This window comes from Ranitomeya imitator, chromosome 6 (genome assembly GCF_032444005.1).
Source record: "Ranitomeya imitator isolate aRanImi1 chromosome 6, aRanImi1.pri, whole genome shotgun sequence".
Classification (NCBI taxonomy): domain Eukaryota; kingdom Metazoa; phylum Chordata; class Amphibia; order Anura; family Dendrobatidae; genus Ranitomeya; species Ranitomeya imitator.
Window position 1 is genome coordinate 525,286,986 of NC_091287.1, and position 21,839 is coordinate 525,308,824.

A 21,839-nucleotide genomic window follows, 5' to 3' on the forward strand; every position below is an offset into this window, starting at 1 on the left:
CAGTGCTGCAGGTTCAATACTAACAGAAAAAAGGACTCGTCTGGCTACCCAAAATGTAGATGATCTAACCTTCATTAAAATGAACCACAACTGGATTTCGAAATCTTTTGCCCCACCTTGCCCAGCTGACACCTAGCTTTCCTATGAAAAGGTCTTGCCTGTGGACTATTCTGAATGCCTTTTCCAATCTCGTAATTTTCTGCACCTGATTGTCCAGCATACGACATGTTTACACCTCACTAAATGGCCAAACTCCCCACACGGGGCCGTGGTATCGACACTTGGCGACAGCACCCGTGAGAGTGCAGTTTGTCTGAAGAGGTGGGTGAGCCCGCTTTTGGTCGACGCCACTGCCACTGGGTCCCTCCTAGTACAATAAAGTGTCTCTGGCGGTGGTGGTGCGCACCCAACGTCAGACACACCGTTGTAATATGAGGGGCCCTGGGCCTGTACTGCCGGCCACAAGACAGTTCCCCCCCCCCCCCAGCTCAAACAGTGCTCTACCACTTGCAAAATTATCTCACAGCTCCACCAATGTTTAGTCTATGCGCTGACATCCTTCAATGCCTGCCACTGACAATACCATTGTATTGACATTTTTGTTATGTTAGGCCTTCGATGCCTGTCTGCGGTCACTCCTTCCACTAGGCCTCCACTGACCACACCACTGCTGCCCGTGTACCCCTGTAACCAATTTAAAATTGCCTACAGCCATGTGTTATTATTTTAGGCCTTCGATGCCTGTCTGCGGTCACTCCTTCCACTAGGCCTCCACTGACCACACCACTGCTGCCCGTGTACCCCTGGAACCAACATCAGAAAATATAAAAAGTATTTTGCTTATAAAAAAGAAAATACTGGAGAGATATCAAATGCAGACATTTTAACATTAAAAACAAACACATACAACAAAAATCTGGTACAGTACTAAAAATGGCCACCAGCTACAATAACTTTCTCCTGCAAGTAGTTAACTGAAAGGTTTTTTCAATTTTAAACACAGATATGGCATCCACCGAGTGTTGTCCTGTCGCGTCTTCTTTATATTATTGCCAAGAAGATGCAAAACAATGAAAATAATAAAATCATTATTTACCAAAAAAATAGAGTAAGTCAAAACCACATTGCAAATAAACATTCATTACAAATAAAGAAGCAGGGCGCGTCCGAGGGTGAGTATATACCTAATAAGAATATAATCACCCTCGGACGCGCCCTGCTTCTTTCCGACAGCCTTCCTTCCTAAGAATCAGCCCTTCCGTGGTGTAGAGAGAGGGTTTGTTACACTCCAAGGTGTTCCCCAGGTTGCCTTTCCTGAGCTTCGATCTTCCGGCTCTCGTTTAGTAGTTGTTGGAAACTACACTGCATTAGGCCTTCAAATTGGGTATGGGGTGTAGAGAGATGGTGTGTTCCACTCCAAGGTGTTCTCCAGGTTGCCTTTCCTGAGCTTCGATCTTCCGGCTCTCGTTTAGTAGTTGTTGGAAACTACGCTGCATTAGGCCTACAAATTGGGTATGGGGTGTAGAGAGATGGTGTGTTCCACTGTAGAGAGATGGTGTGTTCCACTCCAAGGTGTTCCCCAGGTTTCCTCGCCAATGCTTCGATCATCATGCTCTCGTATAGTAGTTGTTGGAAACTACGCTGCATTAGGCCTACAAATTGGGTATGGGGTGTAGAGAGATGGTGTGTTCCACTCCAAGGTGTTCCCCAGGTTTCCTCGCCAATGCTTCGATCATCATGCTCTCGTTTAGTAGTTGTTGGAAACTACGCTGCATTAGGCCTACAAATTGGGTATGGGGTGTAGAGAGATGGTGTGTTCCACTCCAAGGTGTTCCCCAGGTTTCCTCGCCAATGCTTCGATCATCATGCTCTCGTTTAGTAGTTGTTGGAAACTACGCTGCATTAGGCCTACAAATTGGGTATGGGGTGTAGAGAGATGGTGTGTTCCACTCCAAGGTGTTCTCCAGGTTGCCTTTCCTGAGCTTCGATCTTCCGGCTCTCGTTTAGTAGTTCTTGGAAACTACACTGTATTAGGCCTACAAATTGGGTATGGGGTGTAGAGAGATGGTGTGTTCCACTCCAAGGTGTTCCCCAGGTTTCCTCGCCAATGCTTCGATCATCATGCTCTCGTTTAGTAGTTGTTGGAAACTACGCTGCATTAGACCTACAAAATGGGTATGGGGTGTAGAGAGATGGTGTGTTCCACTCCAAGGTGTTCTCCAGGTTGCCTTTCCTGAACTTCTATCTTCAGGCTCTCATTAAATTGTGGTTAAACGGAACAACTGCATTTGGCGTACTTGTTGGTTTGGGGCCTACTATCGGTGTCTGCCGCTCCTTGCTGTTCTCCTGGTTTCCTGTCCTGAAATTCCGTTTTCAGGCGCTCGTTAAGTAGTTGTTAATGTTAGACTGCATTTGGCCTACTAGTTGGGTTGGGGCCTACTATCGGTGTCTGCCACTCCTTGCTGTTCTCCTCCACTGAACAAAGCTGTGCCGCCTGTTTACTACTGTTGCCAATTTTGAACTGCATTTCGACTACTTACTGATTTGGGCCTACTCTCTGTGTCAGCCTCTCATTCCAGTTGTCCTCCACTGCAATGCCCCCTGATTAGTCCTGTGTTACCAATTTTGAACTGCATTTAGCCCACTTTATTCTTTGGGCCTATATCTGTGTTTCCTCCTCATCCTGCCCATTGCCCAGCCAGTGATAGATGAGTCTGCTGGTACATTGACCCATAACGCAACATTTCCCGTGCACGCTACACAGCAAGATTGTGACCCTGCTGAAAGTCAGGTTCCTCTTCCCGCATACCATACCACCTTACACGGGGACAAAGAGGAAGGTGCAGATGAAAGTGCAGGTTCCTTCATCAGGTGGGGGGAGGAATACTCGTTGGCGACGTCACTGGCACAGGGCCTCTCATAGTACGCAAAAGTGTTGCTGCCGGTGGGAGGCGCCCCCGCCGTGCAAACACACCGCTGTACTTTGAGGGGCCCTGTGCCAGTGCCAATGCCAACGAGTGGGCCCCCCCTGCTTGCTCAGGTTCACAGCACTTGCAAAGTTGAAATACTTACCTCTCCCTGCTCCACTGCCGTGACGTGGTCCAGATTTCCTGGGCCCACTAATTACTTGAACCAGCCCTACCCACCACAACTTTAGCCAAATGACCCCCAATTTCAAATGCCTTCCAATTATTATAAGGTAAATTACGCTTGACAAGCTTCATTAAGAAGAATGGATGGTTTTGACATTAAAATGGGCACTCTAGGTGTTTTCCTGGCCCCCACTCACTGCCGACTATGCTGCCCCATTGACTTGCATTGGGTTTCGTGTTTCGGTCGATCCTGACTTTATGTCATAATCGGCCGATTTCACTCGACCCGACTTTTGAGATAGTCGGGTTTCGCGAAACCCGGCTCGACTCTAAAAAGGTCAAGGTCGCTCAACTCTAGACATGATGTCAGAGACTGCGGACAGACAGTCAGTGGCGTTCTGTAGTACAGCGGGGGTAAGGTCAGGGGATGATGTGTATAGTTGTGTGTCGTCAGCATAAAGATGATACTGAAAGCCAAATCTGTTGATGGTCTGTCCAATTGGGGCCAAGAACTGAGCCCTGAGGTACCCCAACAGTGAGAGGAAGAGGAGATCAAGTGGAGAGAACAGAACACTGAAGGTGCGTTCAGAAAGATAGGAGAACCACTCTGCTTGTATTGTAAAATGCTGCAGAGTTTGTGCGGAATAGATTAAACTTTCTCCATACAGTGTCCCTGATCTGTAATGGTCAGACACCCCATTTCTATAGCTTTCCACGACTATTACTCATGACTTATTTGTTATTACGGTTCTGGTGTACATAAGACCTGTAATAACAGATCAGTTTAGTATAATCTCAATGGCCCCGTTGGCCTCTAACGGCAGTGATCTAAAAAAACGCTACCATATGTTGTTTCAGGTGGCAAAAAATTTCCAGTTATCTTTCGGCAAATGTAATCTCTCCAGACGACCTAAACAACTCGCTAGATCCACAGGAGTTATGGAGAGGCTCTGTGGAGGTCGGCGAGCAGAAGGTAAGGCACTTTGTACTGGGGTATATAGGATGGATGGTTTTCTCCTTATTCCCCCGTTCTCACACAGTAAGGGAAGAGTCAGAGCTCCATATAACTTGAGGAAAAGGATCGCCGTGCAGTGCTCAGACTCCTACAGGAGCGTGACCGCATGTATATCTGTGCATTTGTCACCCTCGGGTTGGGCCAGTCCGAGCACTACGTTACGATCCTCGTCCCAGTTATCCGGCCGTATGACTCTTCCCTTAGGTATATGGGTTGATGATCTGTGTTATGCTCTAAACTTTTCGCTACATATCCGTGGTGATCTGAAGACTTTACCAAAATGTCTTCTACTATGAATTTCCATAGATCGGGCTTGGCGCAAGGAAACGTGTGAATCAAGTTTTCCAAAGCACCAACTTATGTTACAGTATTGTAAAGTTATAGCTGTTGACATGCCAAAAGACAAAAATGAAGAAAAGAAAACCTACCTGGCAGTTAAAGGGGGTTCCCATATATATCTCAAGCTACCTGCCGCCACAGGAAAGGAGAAAACCGTCTGATCACCAGGACTCCCATCGATCCTGAGAAACGGAGGGCCATGTTGACTAGAGCAGAGAGGCGCACACGCTCCTTTCATTGTCTGTGACTGCTAGAGAAAGCAGAGTACAGCACACCGCTACTTCTGGCACTGCCGCAGAGACCGAGCATGCGCCCCTCCATTCACGACTGCTGTATGCAGAGACCCATCCTCAGGATTCCTGGGGGTCCGAAGGATGGATAAGTGATAACTTGAAGCATTGAAAAATAACCAGAATAACTAAAGTTTCAATTTATTTATTTTCATAACTTTGTTCAGCATGTGCAAACTTTTATTAGGGGATTTCTCTTCCTTCGTTAAACTTTGCACATTGGACAAAATTATTTATTACAAAAAAATAAATAAAATATTAAAGTATATTAACACCATAAGGCCCTTCCACGCCCGGTCACAACCACTTAATGATTTTTTTTTTTTTTTTCCCCAGTTTACTTCCCAGGTGGAATTTCAGGACTTCTGCATCAGATCTCTCTGTAATGTTGGTTCACAATCAGGTTCCCTCCAACTGAGCGATGAGCTGACAAATCGGCCCAATAAAAGTCTGACGTCCGTACTACCGGAGGTAAGCTGTGAAATTGGGCTAAATTGCAATTAGAGATTAGCGGCTCACAAAAATGGTCTTTGGTAATGGTTTCTATCCTCGATTTCCGAATGGGCAATCCCTGCATGTGTTACAATTGTGGATCAGCGCGAGACATGCCGATGTGGGGACCGAAGACACTGTTGGCACCCGGAAATGCTGGGATAACTCCATATCCGAGCACGTTCTCCCATCACTAGTGGTTAGTAGATCCAGATCAGACGGTGACCCCTGTGGATCTGTGGGGCGCTGTTACTCATATGATTGAGGCTCCTATGGATTGCAGTAGGTAATAAAACCAAAAAAATGTCCCCCAGAGAACTTTTTATGACCCTTTCAGGGGTGGGGAGAGGTAATGCATAACGCACATTTTATATATTCTGTAACTAAGATGATCCCCCAAACAGCAGTGGAAAAGTAATAAAACTTATAGAGGTACGCCGGCCGGTGGAGGGGGCACAAAAAACGGAAATGCAGAAAAATTGTTCCCTCGTTTATTGGTCGCTGTCTCTTCAGCAAACTTTACATATATCAGTTCTACAGGCAATATTTTAGAGAACTGTTTTTTGATAGCCTGATTTTAAAGCTGAGCCCTGATGGGAGAAAGATAAATGGCGCCTGTACATAGTAACATAGTAACATAGTTAGTAAGGCCGAAAAAAGACATTTGTCCATCCAGTTCAGCCTATATTCCATCATAATAAATCCCCAGATCTACGTCCTTCTACAGAACCTAATAATTGTATGATACAATATTGTTCTGCTCCAGGAAGACATCCAGGCCTCTCTTGAACCCCTCGACTGAGTTCGCCATCACCACCTCCTCAGGCAAGCAATTCCAGATTCTCACTGCCCTAACAGTAAAGAATCCTCTTCTATGTTGGTGGAAAAACCTTCTCTCCTCCAGACGCAAAGAATGCCCCCTTGTGCCCGTCACCTTCCTTGGTATAAACAGATCCTCAGCGAGATATTTGTATTGTCCCCTTATATACTTATACATGGTTATTAGATCGCCCCTCAGTCGTCTTTTTTCTAGACTAAATAATCCTAATTTCGCTAATCTATCTGGGTATTGTAGTTCTCCCATCCCCTTTATTAATTTTGTTGCCCTCCTTTGTACTCTCTCTAGTTCCATTATATCCTTCCTGAGCACCGGTGCCCAAAACTGGACACAGTACTCCATGTGCGGTCTAACTAGGGATTTGTACAGAGGCAGTATAATGCTCTCATCATGTGTATCCAGACCTCTTTTAATGCACCCCATGATCCTGTTTGCCTTGGTAGCTGCTGCCTGGCACTGGCTGCTCCAGGTAAGTTTATCATTAACTAGGATCCCCAAGTCCTTCTCCCTGTCAGATTTACCCAGTGGTTTCCCGTTCAGTGTGTAATGGTGATATTGATTCCCTCTTCCCATGTGTATAACCTTACATTTATCATTGTTAAACCTCATCTGCCACCTTTCAGCCCAAGTTTCCAACTTATCCAGATCCATCTGTAGCAGAATACTATCTTCTCTTGTATTAACTGCTTTACATAGTTTTGTATCATCTGCAAATATCGATATTTTACTGTGTAAACCTTCTACCAGATCATTAATGAATATGTTGAAGAGAACAGGTCCCAATACTGACCCCTGCGGTACCCCACTGGTCACAGCGACCCAGTTAGAGACTATACCATTTATAACCACCCTCTGCTTTCTATCACTAAGCCAGTTACTAACCCATTTACACACATTTTCCCCCAGACCAAGCATTCTCATTTTGTGTACCAACCTCTTGTGCGGCACGGTATCAAACGCTTTGGAAAAATCGAGATATACCACGTCCAATGACTCACCGTGGTCCAGCCTATAGCTTACCTCTTCATAAAAACTGATTAGATTGGTTTGACAGGAGCGATTTCTCATAAACCCATGCTGATATGGAGTTAAACAGTTATTCTCATTGAGATAATCCAGAATAACATCCCTCAGAAACCCTTCAAATATTTTACCAACAATAGAGGTTAGACTTACTGGCCTATAATTTCCAGGTTCACTTTTAGAGCCCTTTTTGAATATTGGCACCACATTTGCTATGCGCCAGTCCTGCGGAACAGACCCTGTCGCTATAGAGTCACTAAAAATAAGAAATAATGGTTTATCTATTACATTACTTAGTTCTCTTAGTACTCGTGGGTGTATGCCATCCGGACCCGGAGATTTATCTATTTTAATCTTATTTAGCCGGTTTCGCACCTCTTCTTGGGTTAGATTGGTGACCCTTAATATAGGGTTTTCATTGTTTCTTGGGATTTCACCTAGCATTTCATTTTCCACCGTGAATACCGTGGAGAAGAAGGTGTTTAATATGTTAGCTTTTTCCTCGTCATCTACAACCATTCTTTCCTCACTATTTTTTAAGGGGCCTACATTTTCAGTTTTTATTCTTTTACTATTGATATAGTTGAAGAACAGTTTGGGATTAGTTTTACTCTCCTTAGCAATGTGCTTCTCTGTTTCCTTTTTGGCAGCTTTAATTAGTTTTTTAGATAAAGTATTTTTCTCCCTATAGTTTTTTAGAGCTTCAATGGTGCCATCCTGCTTTAGTAGTGCAAATGCTTTCTTTTTACTGTTAATTGCCTGTCTTACTTCTTTGTTTAGCCACATTGGGTTTTTCCTATTTCTAGTCCTTTTATTCCCACAAGGTATAAACCGCTTACACTGCCTATTTAGGATGTTCTTAAACATTTCCCATTTATTATCTGTATTCTCATTTCTGAGGATATTGTCCCAGTCTACCAGATTAAGGGCATCTCTAAGCTGTTCAAACTTTGCCTTCCTAAAGTTCAATGTTTTTGTGACTCCCTGACAAGTCCCCCTAGTGAAAGACAGGTGAAACTGTACATTGCCCTCTAGTAGCGACTTACACATTTATAATTTTCACCACTAACTTTCCAAACTAACCATTTGGGCTTTTGTCTTCCCAGGTTTTTTATTACTACGGATCATCCCTGGAGTTTATACAAATGGTTTCCCTGGCAGAGCTTCCCCATTACTTCATATCAAACTGTGCCTATGAGCTGTATCCTTGTCGTATGAGCCTGAGGCCCAGGAGTACGTGGTGCCCTCCAGTCCTGGAGACATGGTCTCTAGTCGCCATCATATTCTGTTAGATATAGGTGCCCCTGCCCTATAGATTATATACACCGCTCACGAAAAGTTAGGGATATTTGGCTTTGGGTGAACTTTCAGGATGATCCTAATTTGCTCTCTAACCTTTTCAGTTGAACTGAATGTGACGTCTTTAAACCTTTCGATGCCCGTGTCCAACTGTTCAATGTTTCAAGACTTCTTGCGAAACCTGCTGTTCCCGAACAAGGAACTTAATGGCAAAATGAACAGGTGTTTGATCCATGAGTCGCCCAATAATCTCGTGGTTTAATTAGAATTGGTATTAAACAGTCCTCTGCATCACGCTGGTCACATTTTGACATCATGAGACCTAGACGATCCCTAACAATTGATTACCACGACCTCCTCGTTGTGAGGCTTCAAGCAGGATGTTCTCAGATGGAAGTGGCCACTGAGCTCAGTGTCAGAGTTTCATCAGCAGGGTGTAACAGAAATACAGAGAGACTGGAAGAGTCACAGAAAGGCTGAGACGCGGACGTCTTTCGGCCACATCCCACACGGATGACCGCTTCATTGTGAACAATGTACTTGGGGACCGGATGATGAATGTAACAACTCCAGGCGCACGTAAGAGAGGCACCCAAGTGTCGCGTCAGACCATTCAAAACCGTTTACGTCAGCACGGTCTGATTACCAGGAGACCACCCCACCAGGCACAGGCATCATCGTATTGCACGGGCCAGGGAGCATCTACTCTGGATGAGGGACCAGTGGGCCTCTGTGCTGTTCACACCGAGCAGAAATGATGGCCGCCAACAATGTTGGAGACTGCAAGGAGAGCACTATGGATGAGCCACTGTGGTCACCAGACGAGCCTTCGGTGGTGGTACAGTGTAGTCAGGTGTCTAGTCAATACAGAACTGCCCTGCACTTTGTACCTCGGCATGGACAACACAGGCCTAATTTAATCTTCATGGACGACAACACTCCAGCGCATCGAGGTCGCATCATTAGGGAACAGATGCTGGAAACTGGGGGACCTCAAATGGAGTGGTCTACCCAAATCCCATAGAATACCTATAGAATGAGCTGAGTTGCTGTGCAGAGGCTCATAAATCTGTACCCCAGAACCTCCAATGACCTGAGGGCCCAAGAGTGGGAAGCCATGCCCCAGCAGACAATAACTCCACTTGTGGACAGGATGAGACGACGTCGTTGTCTGCTGTAATCGATGCTCCAGTCCGCAGGACAAGTTATGGAGACAATGACGTTTTTGTTGGGGTACACCGTCGCTGTTATTGGCTTTTATTGAATTAAATTGAGAAGAGGAAGTCACCATCGCTGCTTCTACTTAAATGCCCGACTCTCATGGTAAAATATCACTAAAGTGTGAATTTTTTTTTTTTATTTTTTTTTTTACGTTTTTCCGTAAATTTCACCGAAAGCCAAATATCCCTAACTTTATGTGAGCAGTGTATGAGGGTCGCTGTGGCTGATAAATCTACGTAGTTCTAGAAATCCCCTCCCTGTATTAAGCCTCCAGTCTCTTTATTGGTGACTCCATGATCATCAGTAATAAATATGGTCGACACCTTGATTTTAAAGCGGTTGGCCAAGATGATAAACATAATGCCGGTGTTGCAGCACCGCTTCTTCCTGCTGGTTTATTTGTTTCAGGTCTTCTTCAGTCAGATCTGATTCCCTCCGCAGTCAGTCCCTGACCCCAGTGCTGTGGATTTATCGGGGGAGTAACTGGTCTATTATTTTAGACCATTTCTTCCTCCACATAGACCCAGTATTTCTAATCTCAAGATTTTTGGTATTGCTGTGCAATCTTGTAGCCTTCACTGGGGGACACCGCAGCCACCGGTGGTCCGTTATGTTTCTTTACCATAATTCAGATGTTTGACGAGAAATTCTCTTAAAGGAAAATCTAAGCTGATGTTGGGTCAACTGTCCTCCCTAAATGACAAGGTACTGTATCCGGAGGGGTCCGGTAGGTAAAGGACAACTCTGCCATTGGAATGAATGGGCTGAGCAGGACTAGAAAAGCATGTTTGCTTCCAGTACATCATCACATCTGACGGCAGCCATGGCTTTCTAATCCTGCTAAACTATTGTTTATTACATTGGGGCACTTTAATTTATTTTGTGCTTATGTTAAGTTTCATGAGGATTTTTTTTTCCTCCAGTCACACATAGAGCTGCACTCATTACATTGGCCTATTTTGCATTGATGGTACGTACAAGAAAATCGGACCAACTATTCTGATCATAGTTTGATCAGGGAGGTATATGCGATCTGATTTTCTGGAAAAAACATAATTTATTTTTTCTTCCATGGCCCAATGTTATATCATTGTGTGTTCAAAATACTCCCCCGCACCCCTGGATAAATGATTGAGGTACCTGGTCTGGGGTCATTTGTGGACGAGATTCTATGGTTTTGCTATATTTTATGGCAAAAATGTGATCAGATTCCCCTTTAAATGACCTCTCCAAGTATTTCCTCTTTTAATCTCCTCTTCTCCTATTTTGAATGATATTAAGTTAACAGTTTTTTTTTTTTCTTTTTTTAATCGGTGTCCGACTTATTCCTAATCTTGTATCTGGCTGTAAGACTACCAGCTGCAGCAGGATCCTCCCCCCCACTGCCTTTTCTGCAATGTGACAAAAGATTAAAGGGGTCATCCCTTTTCAACAAAAAAAAACAAAACTGCCTTATTCTCCCCCTCCATCCAGGTCCATCACTGAGTCTCCAGTGTCTGATATTGGCTGCAGTGCTGAAATCAAATTGTCAGCGCTGCAGCTAGTCGGTTAACTTGGCAGCTCCAAGCGGGTCTTTTCATTCGCTGAGCTCAGTGATCGGTTGCAGCTCTGTCGACTTGTCTGGATGTTTGAGAGTAGACCACCCGATGAAGTGAAGCCTCCAGCCAACAATCCGCATGAGATGACCCCCTGTGTCCTTACAAGCCTCTCTCCTTATCCTGTTCCTTAGAGATGTTTGTGCCTCCCCGCAGGTCGGTGCGATATTTCTGCTCTCCTGCAATGTCTGCAGCCTTCCTCTGCCGCCTGCCCTCCAGCGCAGCTCCAAGAAATGGAGAGAATATATGTCCAGGAAGCCGAGAGAAATCAAAGGTGTGTAATTGTGAGACGATTCCCTAGAAATGTGCCTGTGATGACCTGCGAGCATACAGCGGGAGCGAGCACGCAGCGGGAGCGAGCACACCCTCAAATATTCAGTGTACATTACGGTGGTGTGGATCTTATTCCCAAACATCTGCATGGAAAACCTGCCGCATTTCCAGTATGTGTTCGCACACTGCATACTTAGCACGGATTTTACACTTCGGTGACTAAACTAAAATCCACATTTTTCTGATTCTATTCTTTCATTTGTGTCCAATACTTCTTTCTTTTTTTTTTCTTTTTTTTCTTCTCCCCTCTTTTCTGAAGCCGCTCTGTTGCACGCTCTCCATCCTAACTCCTGACTGTGGCAGACACTTGGTGCACTGGTGTATCCGCATTTGCGAACTGCCACTGGTCAGGAGTAGACACAAGTGCGCTGCTGAGCTCCAGCAGTGTCGGTGCGCACTTGTCATTCCATTAAGGTAGTGCTCACCCTGGGCAAGTGAGCGTCATCATTCAAGCTAAAGGGCATTGCACCCCATGGTAATTGAGGGGGCGCATCGTGCACTGATCCTTTTGGCCAGGCCACACACATTCAGCTATTTTCAGAACCAAAGTAAATGGGAGAGATCCTCATCTGCGCAGCATCGCAGCCATGTTACAGAACTGCTATACACAGGCACCATATTCAGCGCTCTGATTTTCTGCAGCATTGATGTCTAATATTGACCAGAGGGGAAGAAAATGACACTTTTTGCTTGCTACATCTACACTAGTATCCCCGTCACATAACGGTGAGGGTCCGGTGAGCTGATCACTGTGGACACGCGTCCCCCCCCCCCCCCCCCCCCCCCCCTGTGATGTGCATGAATTCCCGGCCTCCACCGAGAAGGATTTGCCGACTGCTGTGAATTCTGCTCTGACTCCAGCTATTAACCACCATTATTTCTTTTCTTTCAGCTCCCGGGATTGAGCTGAAAGGGGAGTACTGCAGCTACTATTTCCTAATTCAAGGCAAAGACAATGGAGTCTGCAAGGCCACAATGCTTCACTCCGCCAGTCAGATTAATGGCGCAGCGTCTCTTGTCTTGTTACATCGAAGGCTGCAGAAAAAACCCAACACATACGAGTCAAGTAAGAACCGACTGCGTGACCCTTGTATAGTCTACTGGGCAGCTGAGAATTACCGACAGTCGCAAAGTGCCAGTTTCAGCAAGAAAAAGCGAAGATGAAACTTTATCTGCTGAAACGAGGAGACCTCTCTATAAAGTGAATCTGATGGGACATATGTCCCCTACGTGCCAGGTATCGGCATGTATCGCACAGAAGTCTTTTTCCAGCGCCGGTCGGTCATACATGAGAACTGAAGGATCCCTGAAGGCACCTTTTTAAGAAGCAGAAGTAAGTGAAAGTTTTTCTTTTGTCTCCCAGATTTTGGCTCGGCGACGTCTCTCCCTATTTTCCATGGTGATCACCTTATGAAGAGAGAAAAGTGTTTGGCTCAGGCTCAGACTTTAGCTGTGGATAAGTATCTCCGTAAGTACTATATTTTTCGGACTATAAGATGCACCAGACCATAAGATGCACCTAGGTTTTAGAGGAGGAAATTAGAAAAAAAAATTGAAGCAAAAATGTGGTCAATTCTGTACTCAACATCTCCTATCCTGGTATGTGTTGTCCCCCTCATCCCTATCCTGGTGTGCATGGTCCCCCTCATCCCTATCCTGGTGTGCATGGCCTCCTCATCCCTATCCTGGTGTGCATGGCCTCCTCATCCCTATCCTGGTGTGCATGGCCTCCTCATCCCTATCCTTGTATGCATGGCCTCCTCATCCCTATCCTGGTGTGCATGGGCCTCCTCATCCCTATCCTGGTGTGCATGGGCCCCCTCATCCCTATCCTGGCGTGCATGGGCCCCCTCATCCCTATCCTGGCGTGCATGGGCCCCCTCATCCCTATCCTGGCGTGCATGGGCCCCCTCATCCCTATCCTGGCGTGCATGGGCCCCCTCATCCCTATCCTGGCGTGCATGGGCCCCCTCATCCCTATCCTGGCGTGCATGGGCCCCCTCATCCCTATCCTGGCGTGCATGGGCCCCCTCATCCCTATCCTGGCGTGCATGGGCCCCCTCATCCCTATCCTGGCGTGCATGGGCCCCCTCATCCCTATCCTGGCGTGCATGGGCCCCCTCATCCCTATCCTGGCGTGCATGGGCCCCATCAGAAAAACATAAAAAAAAAAAAAAAAAAAACCTTACAAGCCGAAGGACAGCTGCCAGAATAATCGCTGTTCTCCACACCGGGACTGTGCGTGGAGGGCAGCGAGTATCCATTGCTCTTCAGTAGCGCACACCGTGTCAGCCACCGGCTTCCTGCAGCTGCCAGCTGTTGTGTGTGCCCGCTACTTAAGAGAAATTAATATTCACCTCATTCCATACTCATGGGAGCTGCAGGAAGCCGGCGGCTGACACTGTGCGCACTACTAAAGACCAATGAATACTTGCTGCTCTCCGTGCGCACAGTCCCTGCGTGCAGAGCACTGAGTATTCCGGCAGCTGTCCTTTGGCTTGTAAGCAGCGCATGACGTCCCTCCCATTCACTGATTGCAAGCATACAGCCGCTGCTGGCACCGGAACAAGACGCTGTAAGGGGGAGCAGAAAGGTAAGTTGTATTATTTTTTTTTATTTTTACTGTTTTTCTGTTGGGACCCTGCATACCAAGATGCTATTAAAGAAAAATTAATATTCATTGCCCTCCACGCACATGGACGTGGAATGCAGTGAATATTAATAATTTCCCCTCTTAAAGTGGGCACATAAGTTAGCCGCAGCAGCTGGCGCTTCTGCCTCCGGTGACCCGCTGCTGCCACTCCCCCACCTCCCCACCACATCCAGACTGTAAGATGCACCCCCATTCATTTTCCTCCACATTTTTGGAGTAAAAAAGTGTTAAAAAAAAAAATACGGTACCGAGGGGATGAGGGCACCCCCAGCCCCCCCATCCACAATTAAATCTTTATCACAGCGGAAGTGACATATTTGTTCTTTTTCCATTGGTTCTTCAAGAGACCCGAGAAGACGGACAGCTGTCCATCCCTGTCAATGAGGACTCCTTAAAGACCTTGTTAAAGCTAACCCGAGATTGCGTGCTGAGACATTTTGAGAGCAAATTTAGCAGCCAGGACTTTGAAGCAAGTGTAGAAAGCGTGCCCCCTGCAGGTAAATGATGAGAAGGGGTTAAATTGTCTGACGTTCACGTATGTAATGGGATAGGACATAAAAATCTGTTAGGTTGGGGTTCTTCTTATGGAACCCGCACATATTTTGAGAAAAGGGCCTTGTGAACAGACGGGTGTCTGAGCACGCTTTTCTGCCCCTTGTATAAAAGGACAATTTCCTTTTTAAGACCCCTCCTCGTCAGACGCTCAGCTGGATCATTAACCCTACAGAGTCTGCAATGGTTCTAAACTCCGATCCTCGCGGCCCCCCACAGGTCATGTTTTCAGGATTTTCCTTAGTGTTGCACAGGTGATAGAACTGATGCCTTGATGATACTTCTATCACCTGTGCAACACTAAGGAAAATCCTGAAAACCAGAGCTGTGGGGGCCGCGAGGATCGTAGTTTGGGAAACACTGCTAAATAGTCTAAATCCAACATGTTTTATATAAATGTCAGTATTTTTTAATTTTTAGTAAATTTTCAAAAGAGGTCAGTGACTGTTACCTGTACTGTGTAGTTGTGGCATTTGCTCTGTTTCTTAGATTCATCGGTGTATTGTTGTATTCATAGATCTTTTTTTTTTCTCTTTCTAAGGGTCTGATAAAAGCTCATTATTTGACATGAACTCATCTGAATGGCCTGAAAGAAATGTTCTGCAGAATTTGGAAAATTTTGAGAAAATAAAGAGAAGAATAAGGTAAGGTTACCATTCATCAGACGGCCTTTAGGACCAGTCCTGTAGAACGTCACTTGATTATATGCACAAGGGTGCTTAGTAAATGATCTGGATGAGTGAAAGTCTGCAGTGAAGGCTCCAAGGAGTCTGTGCTGGGAGCAGTGGGGGAGCCACGAGGTCTCTGTGCTGGGAGCAGTGGGGGAGCCACGAAAACTCTGTGCTGGGAGCAGTGGGGGAGCCACGAGGACTCTGCGCTGTGAGCAGTGGGGGAGCCACGAGAACTGTGCTGGGAGCAGTGGGGGAGCCACGAGGTCTCTGTGCTGGGAGCAGTGGGGGAGCCACGAGGTCTCTGCGCTGTGAGCAGTGGGGGAGCCACGAGGACTCTGCGCTGTGAGCAGTGGGGGAGCCACGAGGACTCTGCGCTGTGAGCAGTAGGGGAGCCACGAGGACTCTGCGCTGTGAGCAGTGGGGGAGCCACGAGGACTCTGCGCTGTGAGCAGTGGGGGAGCCACGAGGTCTCTGTGCTGGGAGCAGTGGGGGAGCCACGAGAACTCTGTGCTGGGAGCAGTGGGGGAGTCACGAGGACTCTGCGCTGTGAGCAGTGGGGGAGCCACGAGGACTCTGCGCTGTGAGCAGTGGGGGAGCCACGAGGACTCTGCGCTGTGAGCAGTGGGGGAGCCACGAGGACTCTGCGCTGGGAGCAGTGGGGGAGCCACGAGAACTCTGTGCTGGGAGCAGTGGGGGAGCCACGAGAACTCTGTGCTGTGAGCAGTGGGGGAGCCACGAGGACTCTGCGCTGTGAGCAGTGGGGGAGCCACGAGGACTCTGCGCTGTGAGCAGTGGGGGAGCCACGAGGACTCTGCGCTGTGAGCAGTAGGGGAGCCACGAGGACTCTGCGCTGTGAGCAGTGGGGGAGCCACGAGGACTCTGCGCTGTGAGCAGTGGGGGAGCCACGAGGTCTCTGTGCTGGGAGCAGTGGGGGAGCCACGAGAACTCTGTGCTGGGAGCAGTGGGGGAGTCACGAGGACTCTGCGCTGTGAGCAGTGGGGGAGCCACGAGGACTCTGCGCTGTGAGCAGTGGGGGAGCCACGAGGACTCTGCGCTGGGAGCAGTGGGGGAGCCACGAGAACTCTGTGCTGGGAGCAGTGGGGGAGCCACGAGAACTCTGTGCTGTGAGCAGTGGGGGAGCCACGAGGACTCTGCGCTGTGAGCAGTGGGGGAGCCACGAGGACTCTGCGCTGTGAGCAGTGGGGGAGCCACGAGAACTCTGTGCTGGGAGCAGTGGGGGAGCCACGAGAACTCTGTGCTGTGAGCAGTGGGGGAGTCACGAGGACTCTGCGCTGTGAGCAGTTGGGGAGCCACGAGGACTCTGCGCTGTGAGCAGTGGGGGAGCCACGAGGACTCTGCGCTGTGAGCAGTGGGGGAGCCACGAGGTCTCTGCGCTGTGAGCAGTGGGGGAGCCACAATGTCTCTGCGCTGTGAGCAGTGGGGGAGCCACGAGGACTCTGCGCTGTGAGCAGTGGGGGAGCCACGAGGTCTCAGAGGAGATGGCATTTACATGTACAATTGTGTGGTCCGTACAGAGGACTGGTGCATAACATTTCTTCCAAGGACCGTACGAAGGACCAGCGGGCACTCATTACAGGTGGAAGAAAGGCGATTCCGGAGGATGAATGGGAAAGGGTTCTTTACAGTTAGAGCAGTCAGACTGTGGACTGCTGACCACAAGAGGTAGAAATGACTGACACTGCAGCAGCTTTTATAAGGACTGGAGTTATTTCCACAACAAATGGCATTGTGGGTAATGCATAGTCTTGTGGGGTCTTCTGCCTGTCCTCATGTTGTATAGTTTTGGTGCTGTTGGCGGCTCCTGATTTCTCGGCTTCTCCCCAGGGCGTCCATTCTCTCCAGTGCAGCAGATCAGCTGCTCGTCCGGAAGGACATTCAGAAGGAAGGGGTCACCGTGCTGGATGCCAAGGAGTTACTGAAGTACTTCACTCCGCAAGGTGCGGCCAGCGGGGAGCTCCAGCCTCTGCAGCTGCAGAGAGGGTAAGAGCCCGGGAGTGACCTGCCGACGGCGTGCGTCAGCCCAGACCGCTAGTGTAATGCCCGGGGGAAGGCTGTATGGGCAGCGCCTGCCATCACTCTGTGTTCGCTGCCTTCTGTGATGAGCCTCCATACACCCTAATGCAATGGTCCTAGTTCATGGCACCGTGCCCCCCAGTATCATGGTGTCCCAGCGGGTGTGATCATCACCCCTACAGCCAGACCTTCACTGTACGGAACAGAAACCACCAGCCTTCTATCCTTAAGATCCGGTATACACATTGTGACTTGAATCACAGTCAGCTAGACTTTATGATGGCAATTTGATATTTATTACTTTTTTTTTCTTTTGAAATAAAAGGGAAAATATATCTTACACATGTGATTTCACAGATGTGGTGCCCAGAGCTGCAGTTCCTCACTGTGGACACTAGAGGACGCTGTGGAATTTGATATTTCCATCCGTTACTTTTCTGACTCTTTGGATTCAATGAAGAAGTTTCCAAGTTTAGACTTCGAGTTTCACTGCGGTAATAATAACAGGGGGGATTCACTAAGCATTTTATGGTTGGTGAACAAGGCTCAACATCCAATCAAAAGATTGTGCGACTTTTCCTCCAGCTCCTCCATCTTTTTCAAAAGTGAGCAAAGCCTTGGCGGATGAGATGTGACACGGCGTCTACTGCGTTCCCTTAAGTTCTGCTCTGCTGGGAATTGCGGTGCGGCTCCATTCACTTGGGTGCGGCCATGTCGTAGATCTGTGCTGGAATTCCGCTGTTTATGTGACAGTAATGGGGACATACATAGAACTGGAGTATATCTGCGCCCCCTTTTATTCTTTGGATTGATCGGGGTCCCAGACTCTGGATCTACAGATTCCTTATTTCGTCTGAGTCCTGCTCAGTGACCGGTCTGGAATTGTAGTGGCTCTATGGGTTCTATTTACTGCATGATTTGTATTTTTCCTTGGAGGTCTAAAGTGCAGTGTAGCCCCTCTGTATGAAGGTGGTTGTCCAGATTTGGGTCTCTTATTAGTATGATTGAACTGATTGCTGTGTCTGGCTGTTCATACGCCCGCAGGGGGACACTGGGGTCATGTTTAGGACCCTCCACTATAAGATCTATATGATTTAACAGGGGCTCCTTTACTTAGGAAAGAGGTGGGCCTCATAGCTTAGGACATGGGCGTGCGATAGTCCTCACCCCCAGTGGCCTCTCATAAGCCCACAGTCCTAGATCTCGTGAGAAATCCTGTTCTCTCCGTACTCTGCCATGACCTCCGGATGAGCCTCTTTTATAGGAGATGGGGGGCCGAGGAACGTGACCCCTAAAAAGCGGTGCGTGCTGTAAATGCTGGGACGCCTCTTGGCAGAAATGACAAATCCACCCAAAATCAACTGTCATTTATCTACCCAGTGGTAAAAATCTGACTGCTGGGACCCCTGGACGGCACAGACATTCTCTGCTCCAGTAAAGGAGCTGTTTAAGACCCTTTTTATTTAGACACAAATAGATGCATTTTATGTATTTTTACATTTGACATTGATTAAAAAATGTAGCATTTCTTGGCACAAATTATTTTGATGTGGTCATATAGCAGCGGAGAGGAGCTTAAAAAAGGCATTTGTTATAAACCCTCGCGTCAGAAGGAGCTCGCTGATAGATTCACAGTTGACTCATTTGCAGCCAACAGTGCAGAGGATGGAAAAGGCGGTCGGTGCAAACTTGTTTTAATGCAGGAATCGAACACTGGCTGACCTGGCGTGAGGCAAAATGTGTACGTACCGGTGATCTGTTCCCTTTTTTGTCTTCCAGTAACAACGCTTTCCTGTTGACTCCAGATCTTACCCCTCGGAAACTGAGATCGCTGCCTTTTGAGAAAGCCTCGGAGTGTCATTACCATGGACTGGAGTAAGTAACAGCCGACATTGTTACACACGAGCCGCCTCCGTATCGGCTCAATCCGGCCCATGTAAGGATGGGGCGATGCGTGACCCCCACATAAATCGCAAGAAATCTAGTAGTATTATTTTTTATGTACGGTTTACATTCAGGATATTTAGCGTTTTCAGTTCCAGGAAACCTCTGGCTACAATTTGTTTAAAAAGATAATAAAAAAAAAAAAAAAAAAAAGCTGCTCTTCTCACCATCCCTGGGTCCAACAGTCTCCGCTGCCGCTTTGGGTGTCTGTCCGCAGCGTCGACATCACATGGACTGTGCTGCAGCAAATCGGTGAGCTTAGTAGCTGTAAGCCCCTCCATGCGGTCTACTTGAGCAGAGTCGCTGTGGTTACGGATTGACTGCAGCGCTGTTGACATGACATCAGCGCTGCAGACAATAACAGACACTGGGAACAGCAGCAGAGACTCTGCATTGGACCCGCCATGACCGGGATTTTCTGAAATTGGGAAAACTCCCTTGTTAATGATCAGTTTGGCTGATCCATGATGGAAATGAACGGCTATAACTTTTTTTTTTAATTTCATTATCTCGTGTCAGCCTCAATGTGGGCCTAGAGTTACAGCACAGTATTGGGGGAGTGGCGGCGTAAATTACTTTTATTTCTTATTAAATATATTACTCCATTAATTTACTCCATTTCTTTTTTCTTTTTTTTTTTTTTTACATTCATTCTATTAGTAATTCATAGCATATCCAAAAGTAAGAATTCTCACAACTATATGATAGTTGTATGTTTTGATATATATATATATATATATATATATATATATATATATATATATATATATATATAATTAATATTACATAATACAGTTGTGCTTAAGTTTACATACCCCGGCAGAATTTTTGCTCCTCTGAATGTAAAGCTTGTATCTGGAGGTGAATGTCGGCCGTCTCCGCTGCCTAATGTTGGTGCCATTCGTGCCGGGAGCGGTCGGTGCTCAGTCCAGCGACGTTTCTGTTCTTGGCTAGTCTCACTAATGATTCCACATTCGATCTTTGCTTCTGTGACAGAATCTTTCTCCCGTTCAGATTTTGCCTCGATGGCAGAAAAGCTCTGGATCGGGATGTGGCATTTTCCGAACTGCAGTCTCGTCTCATTCGCTATGAGACCCAGACGACCTGCACCCGAGAATGTTGTCCGGTCCCCTTTGCCCTGAGTCCTCTTCCGTCCCCGGCCGTCCTGTCTGAGCCGGGTAGTGTGCCAGATGGAGAATCCTTGAAGGGCACCGACCCACTGAGACACAAACGCCGCTGCCGGGACCTGGATGGATTGATTGCAAGCAAGAGGTAAAGTTAGTATTCAGTCTATTACATCAAATCATATAAAGGATATTCGTATGGTCTGACAGCGGGGAACCCCAGTGATCCCAATAATTGGGGGATGCCGGGGACCTACTGCTCGCAGACAAATGACTGTGCTTATAGCGACGATCAAATCAATGTAACGACGAGCTGTCAGTGCGCCTGGAATGAAGATTAGAGGGGTCCGACTACAATACATGATGTCCCCCCACACTATAATCCCAGGGAGTATTTCCTGGTGACCCTCTTCATGGCGTTGCCAACATGGTCTCCAGATGGAGACTGAAGGTTGGATTTTGTGGGGGTAACCTCTTGAGCGATGAGTCCAGCTTTTGTCTTGGATGCAATAATAGGCCGAGATTGGTCTGGAGACCACATGGACTGCGCTCCTTCATGAGGGAACATCACAATGGTGAAGGGCGGCATAATGTCTGGTAGCCGAACCCCTCTAGTCTTCATTCCAGCTACATTAACAGTTCGGCGATACATTGATATGGCCGCGCTCCAGACTCGTCTCCCATAGAGCACATCTGGGGTATCATATGTCTGTGATTACACAGGAGCTGCCCGCAGTGGATTTTGATGATTTGCACAAGTGCATTCAGCTCTACAGAGCAGAGGCGGTAAGTGCCAGGATTTCTGCACATGGCGCCGATACGGCATTTTTTTTTTTTTCATCTTTTGCCAATCCGTAACATGTCTGTCCATCCTGTGATGTCCAGAATTCTACCGGTTTTCCTATTTGCCGTCCGTTTCGATATCGAGGAGTGTAGACTTTATTTTGAAACGCTGCAGCATTTTGTAGAAAGCCAAAAAAGTTCAAATGACTATGCAAAAGAAAAAAAATTTGTTGGAAGAAACCGAAATCTCTTGGTGATGAAGGGTTAGAATCCTCACTGTGAATGATCTTTGTTTCTCGTTTCCAGGTTTGCTAAATCTGAAAGCTCGGACTCTTTGCTGTCCCTGGCTAGTGAAGGCAGTGGCCCGAACGCTAGAATAACCAGACTTCGATCAGAAAGTGTAGCCCCAGTGTCGTCCTCCTGCGTCAGACCAAGATCCAGAGATCGGGGGGCATCTTTAGGTAGTAAACCCACCCAGCCGAAGCAAAGCGGGAACCCCGAGAATGAGGTCAAGGAGTCCAGGTCGCAGAAACACAATCGG

At 47.3% G+C, this 21,839-nt stretch overlaps 1 protein-coding gene across 2 annotated transcripts in view; it reads left to right on the forward strand.

The window, feature by feature from the left end:
• Positions 1-21,839, forward strand: part of MTBP (MDM2 binding protein) — a 69,565-nt gene that overhangs the window by 11,304 nt on the left and 36,422 nt on the right. For both annotated transcript variants that reach the window (XM_069731837.1, XM_069731836.1), the window contains exons 7-19: positions 3,951-4,065; positions 5,073-5,207; positions 8,196-8,290; positions 10,242-10,314; positions 11,361-11,478; positions 12,430-12,603; positions 12,901-13,005; positions 14,535-14,687; positions 15,284-15,386; positions 17,259-17,414; positions 19,227-19,322; positions 20,406-20,663; positions 21,605-21,839. In XM_069731837.1, coding sequence (XP_069587938.1) covers positions 3,951-4,065; positions 5,073-5,207; positions 8,196-8,290; positions 10,242-10,314; positions 11,361-11,478; positions 12,430-12,603; positions 12,901-13,005; positions 14,535-14,687; positions 15,284-15,386; positions 17,259-17,414; positions 19,227-19,322; positions 20,406-20,663; positions 21,605-21,839 — 1,816 coding nt within the window. The remainder of the gene's footprint in view (positions 1-3,950; positions 4,066-5,072; positions 5,208-8,195; positions 8,291-10,241; positions 10,315-11,360; positions 11,479-12,429; positions 12,604-12,900; positions 13,006-14,534; positions 14,688-15,283; positions 15,387-17,258; positions 17,415-19,226; positions 19,323-20,405; positions 20,664-21,604) is intronic.